We start from the raw sequence: 18,499 nt of genomic DNA on the forward strand, positions 1-18,499 counted from the left end.
ATAAAAATAAAAAAAAATAAAAAAAGCAAAAATGGATTTCCAAGTGAAAAAAAAAACCCAAAAAACAAAAAAACACCTGCTTCCTCTAGGTTGGGTCAGTGCTCTGGCTCTGAGCTGGCGCTAGGGAGCGTGCTATTATCACCAGGTGCTGAGAGCTGGTGTTAGGCAAGGTCAGGCCAGCGCTCCAGGGTTTGGAAAGGGGAAGGGAGAGGTTAAGGGATCTGAACTAAAAATTGAAGTCTGGAAAATGGAGGTGGGATGAAAGAGGAAAAGCCAGCTGTTCATCACTTTTTGTTCATTCTGAATAAAAGTTCCTGGCCTGAGCAGCAGATTGCTGCTGCCTTCTAGCATTGTTGGTTAACATTTTATACACAGGGAAGGGACTTTTTCACTCTCAACATCTTAGGCTAAATTGTACTGAGGAGAAAGAATTTTCTTTCCTTCTTTGGGGCTGTGGCTCAGCGGTAGAGCGCTTGCCTCGCACCTGTGAGGCACTGGGTTTGATCCTCAGCATCACATAAAAATAAATGAATAAAATGAATGAATGAATGAATGAATGAATAAAGGTATTTTTAAAAAGAGATATTACATTTTTTTAAAAAATGGCTTTGGGTTGGATGACTCCAGACAAGGCTTCCTCTGTGGTAAAGTTAGACAGTAGGTATAGGAATTATCCAGGAACACTGGAGATTTTTGCACCGTGGAGGATTTTAGTAAAGAGACTGTAATCTTGCTGGGATGGAGCAGTGAGGGCTGGAGAAGGTGACTTAGTCCCATGTGACTCTAATATTCTGTGAGATGGTTTTTAGATTGAGGGAGTGCTCAGAAGCAGCCCCATGTCCCCCGAGCAGGGGGTTCAAGGCATTCTTTCTTGCTTCTGTCCTCCATGAGAACATAACCTCTAAATGACTGGTTTGCAGAGGTTGCTTGACTCCCTGTCACCCCTCCACCCTCATTCTGACATTCCCCATGTAATAGTAGCCACCCGAGGGACAGAACTCCCTCCTTCCTCAGGAATAATGAGAAGAGGCTTTCCTTCCCCTAAGATGGGGAGTCGGGCAAAGACCATGCCTGACGCTTAGCTACAGATGGGCCACCTTAACTGGCTTCTCTCTAGGTGGGTGGGTGCCCCTTCTCCACCTCCAGGCCACCGATCTCACCTGGAATAGGGCTACACTGGACACTGTGGTGTGGCTTTGAGTCCTCCGTCTCCAGTTGGAGCTCATCCAGGTCCAGGTCATCTGAGAGAGGAGATGAAAATGTGTCTCAGGCCTGGACCTTGGTGTCACCTTGCCACCTTTCTTCTAACCCCTACCCCTTTAAGTAGATGTGTCGCTGATTAACTGTTCAGTCCTGGTCATCCAGCAGCTCTGAACATCTGCTTCTACCCTTGGGTGTAAATATTTGGTCAGCTCCCCATTATTCACATATGGATCATGTCCATTGCGGGTTCTGAACACCAAATGTTATGATTAGTCCTGCTCTTTCTGTTCTCAGCCCTCGCCTGTCCTCTCCCATCAGCTGTAGTTCACGAGTACTTAGAATTCGGGCCATAGCTGCCTTAATAATGGGAGCTACGGATCATACGGTTCTCCACTCTGGTCAGGCAGTCATTGTAATTCCATGTCCAGTTGCAAACAATAAACATGAAGGGGGACCTCTGTGAGCTGCAGTGTGTTCAGAGATGAGCCAGGGATAGTGGGGGAGCAGAAGTCATTTGTGTGAGAAATAAAGTAGCTGGGGGATGGTTGGCTTGGAGAAGGCAAGAATAAGTGGGGATATAATGGCTGTCTAAGAGGTGAAAGCCTGTTGATATAAAGGGGTTACACTTCTACATGCTGTTCTGTCCCAGAGGGTAGAACCAACATCAGTCGATGGATTATATAGAAGGAGGCAATTATGGTTCAAATGAAGATGTTCTAGCTCTTCAGCAGGTGCACAGTGGACCCATGTGTTCTGAATATGATGCCAACTACATTTAAGAACTGGAAGGGCAGAGGAATTCAGGAATGAATAAAAGATGGTCCTGCTCACGAGGGACTTATGGAGACAAATGAGGAGACAAACTGTCATGCTACAAGGCCCTGTGTCAACTGATGGATTTACTTTGCAACAAGGGTTAACATTCCTTGAGCTGTTCCTCTCTCTGTGAGTCCTCATTGTCATAGCTTCCTTAACCTTCACAATCGTGCATGAGGCAGGTGTCAGATAAGGAAACTGAGGCTCATTGAAGTTAAGTGGCTTCCTCTGGGTCTCCCAGCTAGTGATGACAGACCAGAATACAAATCCAGATTTGTCTGACTACAGAGCCCAGATGTTCAACAATCATGAGATGGATTGTTTGGGGGGATTGGGGAGTGGGAAGTTGGGGGGAGGTTTACAGATGCATAAGCTAGACATTATTTATCACTAGAGCTATTGAACTAGAAAGTTCCCAGTGTGAGAGGATGCACTTCTACCCTGAGTCAGAGTTTAGACTAGATAATCATTAACGTTCCTTCTAATTCTAAGCTGCAGCTCTACAATTCTAGGTTAGTAGGATAAAACAGAGATAGAAAGGTAAATCCATCATTGGAGAAATTCTGTAGCATCTTTGAATGAAATGAGATTTTTCTTTTTTCTTATTTACTATTGCAGTTTTGGGGGGTGTTTCTGGATCTTGGGTGGGTTTTCTGTTTTGTTTGCAGTGGTGGGAATCAAATGCAGGTCCTTGAGCCACACCCCCAGCCCTATTGCAATATTCCTTAACCAGGACCTGTGCACTCCAGGGGATCAGAGACATCTCAGGGTCTCAAAATTTTATAAGAACTTTAAAATGACTCTCTGAAATAGCTTATAACTATAAAGACACAACTTTCTTTTATAAGCACAATCCATCAATGAAAGACTTTTTAAAGAATAAAATTTAAGTTTCTGAAGTCACACTTGGAAAAGTACCTGAGGACCAACTGGCAAGAAAGAGCTGCTTGTCTTTTAAAGGCACCTGTACATTCTTCAGGTTTAAAAGACAGTCCTTATGGACTCTTCATCCTAAGGGAATGGATAGGTGACTCTGTTGCACTTGTGCCCATCTTTGGCTCGCAGGTCTATTTCCTGTGTGGGTTCTTCTTCCCCACTTAAAGAGTAAACACCTTCCCTTGGTAGTTTTCCCAGGAGGCTGGAAGACTGTGGCCTTGGCCTGGACAGCATCAGGGAGGGTAGGCTGAGGCGTGACCACAGAGTCCTGGCATTTCCTTCCTTCTCTACCTTTCATTCTCTGCCTGCCCCTCCAGAATGGGAGAATTAGCAATTCTTTGAAATCAAAATGCATGAATGAAACACAAGGGGTGAAATCAATGGACTCTGTCTGAGGCTGGGAAAGTCACAGCCAAGGTGTTAAGTAACCACTCTTCAAACAAGGAGGAAATCAAATCTGGCTGGAGCAGGGCTCCTGGCTTTCCTTCTCGAGGCTCGTTTGCTCCCACAGGAAGTGGGGGGCCCTGCCCTAGCTCCCATTACAGGCGGCAGGCAGCCCACGAGCTCGACGCCCTGCGGTTCTCCAAGACTTAAGCCCCGGTGGAAAGTTTCACCTTGAAGAAGGAAAGTTTCCATTCCTCCTTCCAGCCCCCTGAGGGAGTGTGTAGCAGACATCCGGGAATGTCCCCTGGGGACAGCTGTCTGCTGGCTTAGCCAGCTGCTGGGACCTGTGAACCTCCTTGTCAGGTCCTTGTGCCCCATCTAGGAGGGGCTTTGGTGCACTGGGAGTGAGGGTCTCAGAGACCCCCAAACTGCCCACTCAAGGTTCAGCCTCCACGGCTATATCCTGAGCTACACTACTAAACTGTCCCCATGCCAGAAGGAGATCCAAGTTCTCAGCAGCAGCAGTGGTAAACCCACTTCACCTTATATGGACTCTTTCAAGCCTCCCAACAGTCTATGAGAAATGTATTATATTTCTCCTTCATTTTTATTTTATTGGTGCTGGGGAGCCCAGGGGTGCTTTTACCACTGAGCTACATTCCCAGCCCTTTTTATTTTTGTATTTTGGGACAGGGTCTCAGTCAGTTGCTGAAGGGGTCTCTAAATTGCTGAGACTGCCCTCAAACTTGAGATCCTCCTGCCTCAGCCTCCAAGTAGCTGGGATTACAGGTATGTGCCACTGGTCCCAGCTATCTTTATCATTTAAAGACAAGAAGATGGAGTGTCAGTAAGATTAAACAACTTATAAGGCAACCCGACTGGTAAAAGCTATAGTTGGGTTTAGACCTAATTCTGTTTACCCCATTATGAGATGTTTTTCTTACATACTTAGATTTAATTTTTCAGTTCAACTTCTCCATTGAAAGAGTACAGAGAGGAAGCTCAAGATGGAAAAAGGAATGCAAGAAGCAGGACTTGTTTCTCTCTCTCCTAGTTCTTCTTGTGTTCAGTAACATGGCGGGGGGTGGGGGAGTACTGCTCTCTTCCCTTCAACCAAGACACCTCTTAATACACAGTTCCTCAGAACCCCTGGCTGTCCACCCCAATCTTTCCCTTTCACCCCAACTCTTCCAGAAATAGATCTGTCCCAAGACAGATCTCACTGAAACCCTCTTGTGTATAGTGACCATTGAAGTCTCGCTTTCAGACTCCCAGGAGATGGGAGGTGCAGGATACCCCTGGAGAACAATAATTTCTACAATGTTCCTTTTGGTTGTAGGACATATTGTGTTTGGATTTTTTTTTTTCTGGAAGCAGGTTTAATTCAATTGATTTAATTTAATCCTACTTGGGTCAGGTCTGTTTTCTCCTAGAATGCCCTGAGGCTGAAGGGCCCATGTGTCAGAGAAGGCAACCACAAAGAAATATGTGAGCCCCAAGGATAGGATACTAACAGAGACAGCACCTGTGAGGTACTTTGTGAATCGCAAAGGACCGGAGACTGTTGAGATGTTATTGCTGCCATTGTTACCATCATTATGTCTCCCCTAAGTACCTTTGGGGTGTTGCATTAGAGAGTCAGGCTTAAACAGAGGGAGAGTTCCTCCCAGGTCACTAGCAGCCAGTCCTCCCTCGGCTTCCCCTCTTAGATTCCCTTCCAGGCCCCCCAAGCCTCCTCCCTAACTTCCTCTCTACAGCTCCCCACCCACCAGTCCAGGCATCCCCCATCACTCACAATGGTTCTCTGCTTGTCCAGCAAGGAGGCTCTGGGTCCTCCTTGGAGGCTCCTCCTCCTCCAGGTGGAAGTCCTCGGCCTGCCACTGCCCAGAGGGTTTGAAGAAGCTGGCACAGACCCCATAGGCACAGCACTGGTAGGCATAGGGCACCTCCAGAATCCTGAGGATGGGAGAGGGGCTGCCTCATTATGTTTGGAGTCTAAGACATTAGTCCTAAGTTAAGAGATTCCCCAGCCCAAGAACTAGGGACTAAGTACCTGCCCTTCAACCACAAAGTGTCCTGCTCACTATGCCAGCAGCCTCGAGGACTTGATTTGTTAAGAATCTTGCACCCTGACTCTGAGGGGCTCTGGGCACATGCCAGTCTTTTCCTCATTCATCCTCAGAACTGAGATGGGGAGAGAAATGTCTGCCCTTTATTGAAGGAGGACTCTTAGCAGACTCAGAGTAGGAAGCAACTTCCCCCAAGGTCACACAGCACTTATGGTGCTCTACTCCCCAGCTTAGACTGCGGCTCTTCTTTCATATTGCAGGAAGCAGGGATTCTTCTAGGGATGCTCTACTCTTGTCCTCTGTGAGACCCACACCCTCGCCTTCCCCTGTGGGCCCATCAGAGCTGGATAGGGTGTCCTTGGAGGGTGAGGGCAAATGCCTTAGGCACTTCATTAGTTTATAGTAGACAAGGCTCGGGCCACACAGGCTGCACTGCTGCTGCCGCTGCACGGAGGAGGCCTGGATGTCATTAACACTAGGGACGGGCTGTGCAGTTTGTTTTCCACTCATCATGCCCTGGGCTCTGCCCTGATTCCAGGGACCCAGATGCTGCCAAAGTGAGGACGGACAGCCTGGCTATGTGGAACCAGGCACAGAGTGAGGAGGTCCAGGGGCCTTCAACCCAACTTACTACCACCCTCGTACGTTCCAGTGTTCCCCAGGAGTGGTACTTGGGGTGGGGAAAATGCTAGAAAGAGATGAAGAGGTAGAGGAGGCATGTATGAGACCAGACTCCCAGGAGGCCCAGGGAGCCTTCCCATGCAGTCTCAGATACACTCCAAGCCACTAGGCTCTTCTTGGGGTGAGGTCCCATGGCTTTCTCCCTGTCCCTCCCTGGCCTCCAGCAGACCCCAGGCAAACATACCCAGATGTGGGGGGAAAAGCCAGGCCCTCACCTCAGTCTTGGGAAACTGTCCTTGGAGAAGGCCTGAGACAGAGCCAGGTTCCCTTTGAGCTTCAGATGCATCAGGCCCCCAAGCCCAGCCAGGGGCAGTGTGGTCAGCTGGTTGTCTGTCAGGTCCCTAGGACAGTGGATGGCAGGGTTATTGGCAGTCAGTGGGATTGCTGAGGGGGCAGGGCTGTGCAGAGGGTGTGGCCAGTGTGCCTGGGATGGAAGCAAGAGGAGAGGAGCAAAGGACAGAAGATGAGCACAGAGAGAAGACGGCATTACACACCGGGGAGGAGTGTGGTCAAGAGTTGCCAGAGGCACCATCCACAACGTATTCATTCATTCGGTCGTTCAACAAACACCAAGTGCCAGCAATGTACCACTTAATGCCAAGCTGTCCCAATTTAGAGGTAACAGAGCCCCTCAGACACAGATCCTGTATCCAGGTCTGATTCCCATCCAGGAATCCCTGCCCGTCCCCCTAGGGGACCTGTCTGCGGTTGGCTTCCTCCTCCTTTCTTTCCTCTGCTATTCTGATGCTACAGAGGCCAGAGTTGGGGATAGGACAGAGCTGGGCATCTGGCTACCGTAGGGATTGGGTCATCCATCCCGCCCTTCGGTGCCTTCTGGAGCCAGAGCTGAGGACGTACATGGTCCTCCACTGGAGACGCATTAGAGGAAGCCGAGGCTCCAAAGCAAACACCACCACCACAGACGGTGCGTGGTGGAAATAGCCCTGGACTGGAAGGCAGGAAACCTGGCACTGTCACCAACTCCTTGGGTAACCAAAGGGAGTCACAAATCTGCCTGAGTTCCAATGTCCTCATCTTTCAAAGGATAAAAATATCTGTCCTACCTATCTGGCAGGATTACAGCAAACAGGAGAGGGAAGACGGAGGTGAGAGTTTTGCAAGGTCACAGCCCAGAGCCCAGAGAGGCGCAGCCTGGGGAGAAACTGCAGCCTGGGAGTCCTGGGCTCTGTCCTCGGCTCTGAGCCTCTCCCCCTGGACCTTGGAGATGTCACCTGTGACATGAGGGCCTGGGGCTCTGCAGCTGGGGCTGGAGCTAGCCCAAAGGAGTCTCTGTGTTATTAGAAAAGGACCCCCTGGGGCTGGCCTGCCTTTGGGACACTCGACTTGGAAGACAGGGAGGTAGGAGATCAGTAGGATCCCTGGTGCAGCCAATAACCTGTACCACAGCGTGTGGCAGCCCCTGAAATAAAGGCCACGTGGCCAAACCTACAAGATCCCTATTTACATTCTATATAAATTAGCGAACCTCTGGTCCCCGGCTGTTCTGCAGAATGGCAGCCTTTAGAGTAATGTCAAGCAGGACCCCTGAGCTCTCTGAGACCCTGGGTCCGCCAACAGCCACCATCCTCTTGCGTTGAAGAATTCCAGGCCCATACACCCCCTTTATTGGTGCATGTAGAGCATCGAAAGGCTGGGGGTGGAGTGGGGGATGGGACAGGGGGACAGGGGGAGGACTGAGGCTGCCAAAATGTTGCAGAACATTAGCAGATGATGTTCTGGAGCTTGCCAGAGGTGGATTCTGTTTATCAGGCCCCACAGTGTGTCAAACCAACTGTCAGAATGATTGATTAGGCTGGAGCCCGTCTCCCTGGCATGTGTGGTCAAACTTTAATGCATGTTCCTGATCAGGGGTGGTTCTCCTACCCTCACTGGACATCCCACAGTTCCAATTGGTCCCTAGCTTCCTAGAGGAGAGTGAGTGGGCACTTACAGCTTGACCAGGGAGTGCAGCGTTGAGAAGGCTTCTGGGTGGATGGATCTGATGGCATTCCAGCTTAGGTCCCTGTGGACAAAGAGTGTGTTAGGAGAGGCTGGTGGCATGTGGAGTTCTCATTGTTCCCATCTGGGCTCTTCCTCCCATCTGACCTCCCTCCAGTTGCAGTGACCTTAGCCTTTGGGGGAAGATACCTGCTGCTGTCCAGTTCCCAGCCTGGTTGTGGCATCAGAAACAGGGACATAGCAGCTTGGCTCTAGAGCCACATGGCCCCTGAGTACCGTCTGTAGGGGGAAGTACTTCTTGTCCTCTGTGTGTGCTGGGGGTAGGGGCGGTGGAACAGGAAGTCTGTGCATGTCACATATGTGGACACTGGTCACATGTGCTATGGGTATGAGCCTGGTATTGGCTCCTCCAGGGCCCACCCCTGGGTGCTGCAGGTACTCACAAGGCTTGTAAGGAGCTCAGCTGGCTGAAGGTGTCAGCTCCGATTTCCCAGATGCGGTTGTGTTGGAGGCCGCTAGGGCAGCAAGAGAGGTTGGATGAGCCTCTGGGCTCAGACTCTGGCTCTGATCCACGCCCCCTGAGCACTGGGAAGAAGAAAGAAGAGCCCCCCACTTCTCCTGGCACAGGAAGAAAGGGCCCAGCCCGCGGATGTCACCAGAATTAAAGGGAGCACAAGGGGATCCGGTTGCCTTGGGTAAGTGGGTCAGGAGACAAAGCCACAAAACCATCCCTGTGGCCCAAAAGGGAGTCAGCTTCCAATGTTCCCACCGGGCCTGGCTCCCGGCCCAGCTGAACTGCCCCTCACTCCCCCACTGCCATGGGTCCTCCAGATCCCAGCCCAGCGGCAGAGCACCGCCCAGTCCTTGGACAGCCCAACAGACTGGCCTGAGCCAGGAAGCAGAGCTCACTAAACTGGTGAGATGGATCTTGGGCCTCAGCAATGTCAAAGAGCCACAGACAAACAGGACAGACCCTTACACATTTTCTAGCCGGGCCCTACAAAGAAGTGCCCTACAAAATATAGATACACAGAGGCCTAGGATGCCATATTAGTTTGAGAAAACAGGAGCTGGGTGAATAGGGCTTAGAGAATTTTTTAAAGTGATGTTTTTCCTTGTGAAACTTGAATTGGTGGGGGGGGGTATTGGAGAGTGTGTGTGTGTGTGTGTGTGTGTGTGTGTGTGTGTGTGTTTATGGGCATGTGGAAATGAGTGTGCACACTCCAAAATGCAGGGTGCTTCTAGCTCCTCTGAACCTTTCCCACATCCAGCCCACTAGGCCCTAATGTGGCCTTGTTCCTTATCACTTCTGAGTTTTTCTTTCTAGCTTCTTCTTTTTTCTTTTCTTTTTTTTTTTTTTTTTTATTTTCCCCAGTGCTGGGGATTGAACCCAGGCCTCACACATGCTAGGCAAGCGTTTCATTACTGAGCCAAAGCCCCGGCCCTCATCCTCTGCTGCATTTCTATGTTGCTGTTGACTCATAAGGAGCCACCTTGAGACTCCTTTAGGGTTCCAGCTCCTGGGTCTGTCATCTGCTGTGAGTCCTAGGGGCCATATCCAGTCCTCTTCCAGGCTCTCAGCCCTAATGCTTTTGTTCAACAAACTCAGAGAAGGGAGAAAATTCTGAGCCTGATTCGCCCCTTGCTGATCCTCCCCTCAGACCTGCCAAGTCTGGCTTGCCTTTGTCTCCCTCAGCCCCCAAACTCACATTTCCTCCAACTTCTCACACCTGCGCAGACTGGGCAGCTCCTCAATTTGATTGTGAGACAGCTCCCTGGGGAAGAGAGAAAGGCCAGGGCTGGGGCAAAGCAGTGGCTATGTGAGGGCAGGAGAAGGAGCTCTAGCCAGGGCTGGGCTTTCTTGTCAAGTAGTCGAAGGTCATAGGGACCCTATAGGAACACTGTAGTTGAGGATACCAGCCTCCTCAGTTAGACCTCTCTTCATGTCCCCTTGCTGAGCCCCGGTCCTCACTGGGCTTATAAATACCTCATTGGTATTTTTCTCAGTAGGGCAGCCATATCCACCAGAAGGACCCTGGAGGCGTCCTGGGGAAGTGGAGCAGGAGGGGAGAGGGCTGTGGAGAGAGGACCTGAGGAGAGAGGCTGAGTGGGAAGCAGGACACAGAGACAGCCAAAGGGAACCTGGGCACCACTGAGCAAACCTGTCTGTGCCAACTGACGTCCATGGCACCTAAAGCCACTGTTTATGGTGTCTGTAGGGAAGATCAGAGTTGGGGCCCTAAGGGAACAGCTGGCTTAGTGCCTTCACCTACCAGATGAGGAACATGAGGCCCAGAACCTTAGAACGGAATCTGTCCAGGGCCACACCACTGGAGAGTGGCAAGACTGACTCTGGAACTCACATCTCAGGACACCTGTGTGTCAGCATACCCTTCCTGAGCTGTGGGTCTATGTACCCTGGTGAGGAGTCTCAGATTTAAGTTGGAGCCAAAAAAGAGAGAGGGGAAAAAAAAAACACAACCTTGACTTACTTTATAGGTCACTTAGATATCTTCACAGTCCCCAAAGGAATGAACTTTCTTGTATAAATTAGAGTAACGATGCCTTTTATTGAGCACCTATGGTATGCTAGGTACTTAACACATATTTTTCAATGCTTACAACTGTACTCCTTTTACAGATAAAAGATTGCAGTTCAGAGAAATTAAAGGGTGACTCCAATTAATGCAGCTAATGAGGGGCCAAGCTGGGCCTCAAACAACCCAGGTCTGACTCCAAAAACCATCGTTTTTATACTGAACAACAGGACAACCCAGGCTCTCTGGGGCAGGTTCTCAGAAGGAACCTAAGCTGCCCCCCTCTCCAGAAAGATATGACCCAGTGGGACAGAAAGAAGCAGGGGAGGCCTTTGCTGGGACAGGGGGGGAAGGTGCATGATGCCAAGACCGTGGAATGCTTGTGAGCCACTCACAGGACTCGGAGCCTGGGCAGTTGCTGGCACATTTCCGGTGGGAGCAGCCGGATGCCTGCGCGGGTCAGGGTCCTGCAGGGAGAACAGAGACAGAGCTGGCACCAGGCCCAGGGCCCTGCCATTCCCAGCCGTGGTTCTCCAGCTCTGGACCTGATATTGTTGTGGGAGGACAGAGCTGACAAAAGAAAGAAGTGGTGGGAGAGACAGGGCGGGTACGGGGCTCCAGGGACAGAAAGGAGCAGGCCGTGGCATCTGAGTGCCAAACTCCTCCAGGCCTGGAGGAACTAGGGGTGGGAAGTGGAGAGGGGGAGAGAGAGAGACCCAGCCCAAGGGCTCTGCTTGACAGGCAGTCCCTGCAGGCTCAGCCCCACCCACCCACCCCATCTGATCCCCTTCCTGGTCATCATAATGGTCTCCAGCAACTAAGCCTGTAGGACAGGGACTAAATCTTATGTGCTCTAGAGGCTTCAGAGAAGAAAAATGGCCATGGCAGGGAATAGAGAGGAAAAAGTTCTAGTCGAACCCTGGGAATGAAGCATAGAGTTTCCTCCCTGTGCCTTATGGGAGGGAGAAGAGATGAGAAAGAGGGAAGGACCCAGGGGCCAGGGTGGAGAGGGTAGTGGAGACAGATTGGAGAATGGGCTTGGCTTGGGCACAGGGTGTCCCAGTAAAGATCCAAGGCCAAGGTCATCCTTGGGGAACTATTATTTCCCTCGTGAAAAAATTCCCACATGCCAGCGAATCTAGGGGGAAGACAATGGAGACACAGAGAAGCATTCCAGTCCCCAAATGTCATGAATAAGCTGTGTGATGTGGGGCGGGGAGTTCACTTTCTAACAATCACCCTGGGTGTTTGCCTGATTGTTTCATTCATTCATTTAAATGGTTCGGAGGGCCTACTATGCACTGACACCCCTTCCCCACACCACAGAATGTAATCATGGGCGATCTGAGAAAGTCTTTGTTAGAATCAAGCCTCAGAAAGACACAGGAGGTGGGTTTTCACAACTCTGCTCTGGGTCCGGAGTCCTCTGCACCCAGGGCCTGGGATTAGAACCTCTGAAGTCAGGGAAAACCAGCCGCCTCAGCCCCATCCTGCCACCCCTGCCTGGCCTGGAGGCAGTGCACATAGAGATGGCCACAGACCCTGGACAGCACCAGGAGCAGAGGCAGGCCAGGGACCCTGCCCTCCAGGGTCAGGAGGCAGGCAAGAACTCCTGGGAGTGAAGCTGGGGAGGCAGAGCAGGAGGAGGAGGAGAGAGGATCCACTCACAGGACCTCCAGGCTGCTGGTGCCTTTGAGGTCCGGGAACTCCTGGATGTCCGTGGCGCCATTCAGGGACCTGGAAACAGAGACGACAAGTGCTAAGGGGTGAGTCAGGGCGCCTCAGCTTTGGGGAATCTCAACCCTCAGTCTTCTCCTCATTCAGAGACTCTACCTCTTGGGAAAATGTCATCTTTCCCCCAGCCTCCCTCAAATCAGCCTGTCTGGCCCTGACTGAACCATACTTAGCAGGGTCCAACTGGCCATTTTCTTGCCCCTCGCTATTTTTTTGGTGGTGCTGAGGATTGAACCCATACATATTTGACAAGTGCTCTACCACTAAGGCTACATCCCCAGCTTATTATTATTATTATTATTAGACAGGATCTTACTAAGTTGCCCAGGCTGACCTGGAACTTGCGGTTCTCCTGCCTCAGCCTCCTGAGTCGCTGGAATTACAGGTATGAACCCAGCCAATCATTTTTCTAAAATTGGCTCAGCCCACCTCAGCCCAGATTGAGCTGATCAATTTCAGCACTTAAGCCTCACCTTACAACAAAGCAACAGCAAAAATCCACAGGTAGTTGCCTCCATTTAAAAGGCAACCTCTTGAGTGCTTCTAGAAAAGTCTTTGGCTCTTGGAGTTTGTTTCTTATAGACCCTGAGAAAGGGTCTCCCCTCTCCTGCCATCTGTTGTGGCTTTATTTGAATCTGTTGGTTCTTAGGCTGCTTTAGACTGCTGGGTCTCCCTGTCCACCTTTTCCTGCACACAAGTGCACCAAAAAAATTCATCAAAGACCCTGAGGAGGCAGCAATGGGCCCAGGATCAGAAGTTAAGGGTTGGGGGCTCATGCCCAGTCAGTACCTGTGAGACCCACATTCCTTCTATAAAATGGAAAGAAGCCATGGGTCATGGAAGAGAAGGGAGACCATTAAGTCCAGCTAGATATGGAAATAGGGCAAATGACCTGGAGGCCTACAGCCCTGAGGAGCATGTCTCCCAGTAGGACTGTGCCTTGCAGGTGAGAGATCTGCAGGCCAAAGGCAGGAAAGAGCAAGAAGGAGTGAGGGTGGGAGAGGCCCTGGCTGCGGCAGCCTTCAGGCCAACTTACAGCGTGTGCAGTTTAGGCAGGTACTGGAATGCTGACCTTCCCACAAACTGGATTGGGTTATCATAAAAGTGTCTGGAAGAAAAAGACCCAAGCACCTAATTCAGTTTCTACCCCTTTCAGCGGGGACCAAGGGTGACCTCTGCTACCTTCTCCTCCCAGGAAAGGGACAAAGAAGAAGGCGAGCCCTCCCCTAGTCCTGCTCCCCTGCTGCTTTCTAAGAACGGCCCTCGCCCTCCCCGCCTCTGTCCTCCCCCTGCACCAACACTCTCAGCACCCAGAGCCAGAGAGGCAGTACTCACATTGTCTGCAGCAGAGGGTTGCCCATGAAGGCCTTTTCAGGGATAGCCTTGATGTTATTGTTGTGGAACCCCCTGGAAGACAGCGCCCGGGAGCAGTGAGGACTTGGGGAAAAGTATGGAGAGGGAGAAAATGGGACTCCCTAGGGCTTCCTGACGATTAAATAGACTGCGTGACCAAAGAGACATCAGCCCGGAGGCCCCGGGTTCAAATCCTGCCTGTAAATTTTCTTGGTTCAACAGCACAACCATCCTTTCCCCTGATGGTGGGAGGAGAGTGAGGGGTGGAGTCCCAAGCCGCAGGCCTCTGGAAGCCCATGAGAGCATGCCAAGGCCAAGACGCTGAGTACTGTCCCAAAGGGGAGCCCTCTCCTGGATCACTTATGTCAGGAGCTCTGGTGAGTCCCCACAGAGGAAGCCAAGGGGCTGTGGAAGGAAAACAGGGATGCAGAAAGCCAGGGCAGGGGATGTCTCTCGAATGGAGGCTGACTTGGCCTCAGTGCCCTAAAATGAGGAAATATAGAAGCGCCTGTAGCAGTGGGAGGGACAAGGGACAGAGTCAGGGGTTGAATGACCAGGCACAGCATCATGGGGTGGTGAGGAATGAGGCACCCAGCTGAGGGTCTGGGGTTTGGAAGCCAGGAACTATGGGTTTGGTTAGTTGGGAAGAACACTGTTTAGCATGAAGTGCAGCTCTGGGCCCGATGGGCGCTCAGTGAATGCTCAGATAGAATAATGAAGTGTGACTGTGGGAACCAGAGGGAATTTCTCAGTCCTCTTAGAGACAAGGTGATGAGTAGCAACCCTGTAAATGCACCCCCCTCCCGGTGCCTCTCCTTGTTTGTCTCTGGACACATCCCAACCAAGGCAGGGACAGTGCCAGGCCCAGGCTACATAGGAGGTGGCTCATGCCATGTGTCTTCCCAGGCTGGAAGGACCCAGGGCTACTTAGGCTGATGACACACCCCCAGGAGATGCTCAAAGCCAAGCTAAGGAGGCCTGTGACCGCTTAGAGCTATGCTGGGAATCAGCAGGGCCAGTGGCCACAGATTTAATAAGGACCAGGGGAGGTGAGGAGGCGAGGGTGTGAGCAAGGCCCCGGCTGGCTGCAACCCCTGCCCTTGGAAGGAGACACCCGCTGAAACCAGCAGAGGAGCTTACAGTTCCTGTAGTCTGCCCAAAGTCCGGATGGCCACGGGGAACTCCTGCAGCTCGTTATAATTCAGATCTCTGGAACGGAAAGCAGAGCCATCATTAGCACAGAGGCTTAACAGGGCATGTCAGGGTCCCAGAGAAATGGAAACTTGGCTCTGGGGTTGACCAGAGAGATGGGTTTTCCAATCTGTTGGATAAAGCTGCCAATGTCTGGAAACATATTTTTGGAATGTTTGCACTCCGTTCTTACTCCACGAATCCTCAGGCTTGGAGCCTTCCTGGCAGCAGAACCATTTGGAGTCAGGGACACACTTCAGGGGTGTGGATACCTGGAACCACCTTCTCAGAATAGTCTCCATGAGCTGCGGAAAGTATCTCAAGACTTTGGAGATATGAGGGGAGGTGGCAGGAGAAATGGGGTGATGTGTGTGTGTGTGTGTGTGTGTGTGTGTGTGTGTGTGTGTTATTGGGGATTGAACCCAGTGGCGCTCCACCATTGAGGTGCACCACAAACCTTTTTCTTTTATTTATTTATTCATTCATTCATTTTGAAATGGGGGAAAGGGACTTGCTAAGTTTGCAAAGGCTGGTCTTGAACTTGTGATCCTCCTCAACCTCCAGAGTAGCTGGGATTTAAAGGTGTGCCCAGCGAATGGGGTGATCTTCAACACATTGCTCCTTTCTTGATTCCAGAAAGTTTCTCAGGTGACTACTTTGGCCATAGTCTCTGTTGTTGTCTTCTACCAAAATGAACAGTGTTTTTAAATCTTTGCATAATAACAGCTATTCTTTATTTTCTCTAACCCTTTTTCATTTCTTTTTCTACAATGAATACATATCACATGCATAATCAGAAAACAATGACGGTAGTTCTTAAAAGGGGTGGCAACCCAAGTTGGCAAGGATGTGGGGAAATAAGCTTTCTCTTAAACTATAAGTGGGAATTCAAACGTGTGCAATTTTTTTTTTTAGAAACAATTTACCAACATGTTTTTCAAATTAAAAGATGATCCATACTCAGGATGTCAGTCTAGGAATTTGTCCCACAGAAAAATCTATAGCCCTGTATAAAGAGGCTCATGAAAGCATTCTTTAGGCAACAGGAGCCAAATATTGACCCTACGTGATCCTGGCTTTGTTCCTTTCACTCTTTCAAGGGGCCTCTGTGTTGATGCCTTGTGGGGTGGTGGACAGGGCAGAAAGGCAGGAGAGATGGGAGAGGCACAGGGAAAATTTTATTTTTATCAGAAAAGATTTAGAACCGCTCATGACAAACAGAAGCAGCCCCCACAGGCAGGAGCTTTGCTCAGCCCCATGTGGAAATGTGCCTGATTTGGGATCTTGATGCCTCTGAAGTCCTGACTTGCACAGTTCCAGGCTTGGCAATGGTATATATATGGAGGGTCAGTTCGAATGTCCCTCTGGAGCCTCTCAAGGGGACCTGAGCCCATCTTCTCAGCCTTTTAAAGCTGCCCCTTTCCTTACAACGTTAATGGCTGATTGGTGCCAGGGCAGGGGAACCATGTGGAGGTCCTTTAATTATAGAGTGACTTGGCAGGGTTTTGTGATAAATATCATGTTAACATAGAGATAATGGCAGGCTCCTCTGCATGACAGGGCCATTACACTTAATAGTCCACAGGTAGAGCCAGGAACCCAGCCCAAGGGCCAGAGGAGCAGTGACAAGCGTCTGGCAGCCAGAGAGCTAGATAATTGTCCCCCTCCATACCCACACTAATTACCTGATTACCCTCAGACTGCCCTGGTGATCCTGGGTAATTACAGCATAAAACCCCTTCTACTCTGCTCTGCTCCCTCCTTTAGCAAACCAGACACCCTCGCCTCCCATGTGTCAAATGTAGATAAGCTTCCAGAGACGCTCTCACAGGCTGTGCAAAGGCAAGGCTGGGGTCCAGCTGAGGTTAGGTCATGTGCAAAGCACTTAGACTGAAACCGGAGGTACTGGGGTTGGAAGCAGGGGGTACTATTCAAACTCTGGGGTTCCTGGATTTCTACCAGAGGCTGCAAAAGATGTCTGGACCATCAGATCAGGAGAACCGAGGACGGCGGAGGCAGCAAAGATGAAGGAGATGAGCATTTTTTACTCTTAAATTCACATCTCAGTGTTTTAAAATCAGGTGTCCTGTGCCAGGCATAGCGGTACCTGCAATCCCAGTAGCTTGGGAGACTGAGGCAGGAGGATCATGAGTTTAAAGCCAGCCTCAGCAATTTAGTGAGGCCCTAAGCAACCTAGTGAGAACCTGTCTCAAAATAAAAAATAAAAAGGGCTGGGGATGTGGCTCAGTGGTTAAGTGCCCTGAGTTCAATCCCTGGTACCAAAAATAAAATAAATTAAAATAAAGTGTTTTCTTTTATCTTGGCTCAGCTGCATTAGGAATTTTCCAGTCACATGAGAACTGTATTTTCCATAAGTAACATGGACATATCTCCATTTAAGAGCCTTAATATAGAGCTGGAGATATGGCTTGATGGTAAAATGTTTGCCTAGCATGCATGAGGTCCTGTGTTTAACCCCCACCACCATACATGTGCACACACACAAAAAGCCTTGCTATTGAATTGTTTTCTCAATTGCAAAGAATTATATTATTCTGGATGGGTGTGGTGGTACATACTTTTAATCCCAGTGACTCGAGAGGCTGAGGCAGGAGAATCACAAATTCAAGGCCAGCCTTAGCAATTTAGCAACATAGCAAGACCCTGTCTCAAAATAAAAAATAAAAAGGTCTGGGGATGTAGCTTAGTGGTAAAGTGTTCCTGGGTTCAATCCCCAGTACTACCCCCTGACCGAAATTATTCTGCCCCAGAACCTTAACTAGTTTTTCCATCTGCCTAGAATGCTTTCCATCCAGATATTTGTATGACTTACTCCTCACTCCACTCAGATCTCTGTTGAAATTCTGCTTCATCAAAGAGGCCTTTTTTGACCATTTTATTTCAAATAACACTTCTGTTACTTGCTATTCCTTTCCTTTATGCCTATTTCTATCAAAAGGTGGCATCTACCTGAAGACTGGACTGGTCTTGTGAATGGCATTCACTGACAGAATGAGGTGGAAGTGAGACGGTGTGACCTGGTCCTAAGTCACAAGAGCCTCAATCTTGAAATGCTCCCACCACCACACAATGAAATCCAGGTTGGATTCTTGCATGGCGAGAGCCATGCGGAGAGAGAGGACCAGGCCATGGCCAGCAGCCAGGCCCCAGACATGTGAGTGAGCTTGTCTCTGTTTTCAGCTTTTTGTCACTGTGGCCAAAATATCTGAGAAGAACAACTTAGAGGAAGAAAAGTTTACTTTGAGCTCACAGTTTCAGAGGGTTAGTTCTACAGTCTGCTGAGCCCATTTCTCTGGACCCAAGATGAGGCAGAACATCATGGTGGCGGGGCGTGGTGGAAGAATATGGTCTCCATTCTTGGCACCCAAGAAGCAGAGAAAGTGAAGGAGGAAGGGGCCACGGGGCAGATGAACCCTTTCAAGGCAAGCCCCCATGAACCCATCTCCTCCAGCCATGCCCCACCTGCCTACAATTGCCACCCAGTTAGTCCCTTCAAACTAGGAATGAACTGATGAGGTTACAGCTCTCGTGATGTCATCATTTTACCTCTGAACATTCCTGAATCAACACAGGAGCTTTTGGGGGGCACTTCATAAACATTCTCTTGGACCCCAC

General features: G+C 50.1%; 1 protein-coding gene across 1 annotated transcript in view; it reads right to left on the minus strand.

The window, feature by feature from the left end:
• The window catches only part of Lgr6 (leucine rich repeat containing G protein-coupled receptor 6), a 118,955-nt gene that overhangs the window by 7,038 nt on the left and 93,418 nt on the right, over positions 1-18,499 (minus strand). Inside the window, exons 7-17 of the mRNA XM_076832282.1 lie at positions 14,813-14,881; positions 13,655-13,726; positions 13,356-13,427; positions 12,254-12,322; positions 10,981-11,052; positions 9,758-9,823; positions 8,492-8,563; positions 8,041-8,112; positions 6,305-6,430; positions 5,135-5,295; positions 1,161-1,241 (exon numbers count right to left, since the gene is read on the minus strand). Of these exons, the coding sequence (XP_076688397.1) occupies positions 1,161-1,241; positions 5,135-5,295; positions 6,305-6,430; positions 8,041-8,112; positions 8,492-8,563; positions 9,758-9,823; positions 10,981-11,052; positions 12,254-12,322; positions 13,356-13,427; positions 13,655-13,726; positions 14,813-14,881 (932 nt within the window). The remainder of the gene's footprint in view (positions 1-1,160; positions 1,242-5,134; positions 5,296-6,304; positions 6,431-8,040; positions 8,113-8,491; positions 8,564-9,757; positions 9,824-10,980; positions 11,053-12,253; positions 12,323-13,355; positions 13,428-13,654; positions 13,727-14,812; positions 14,882-18,499) is intronic.

Source organism: Callospermophilus lateralis, chromosome 13 (assembly GCF_048772815.1).
Source record: "Callospermophilus lateralis isolate mCalLat2 chromosome 13, mCalLat2.hap1, whole genome shotgun sequence".
Taxonomy (NCBI): domain Eukaryota; kingdom Metazoa; phylum Chordata; class Mammalia; order Rodentia; family Sciuridae; genus Callospermophilus; species Callospermophilus lateralis.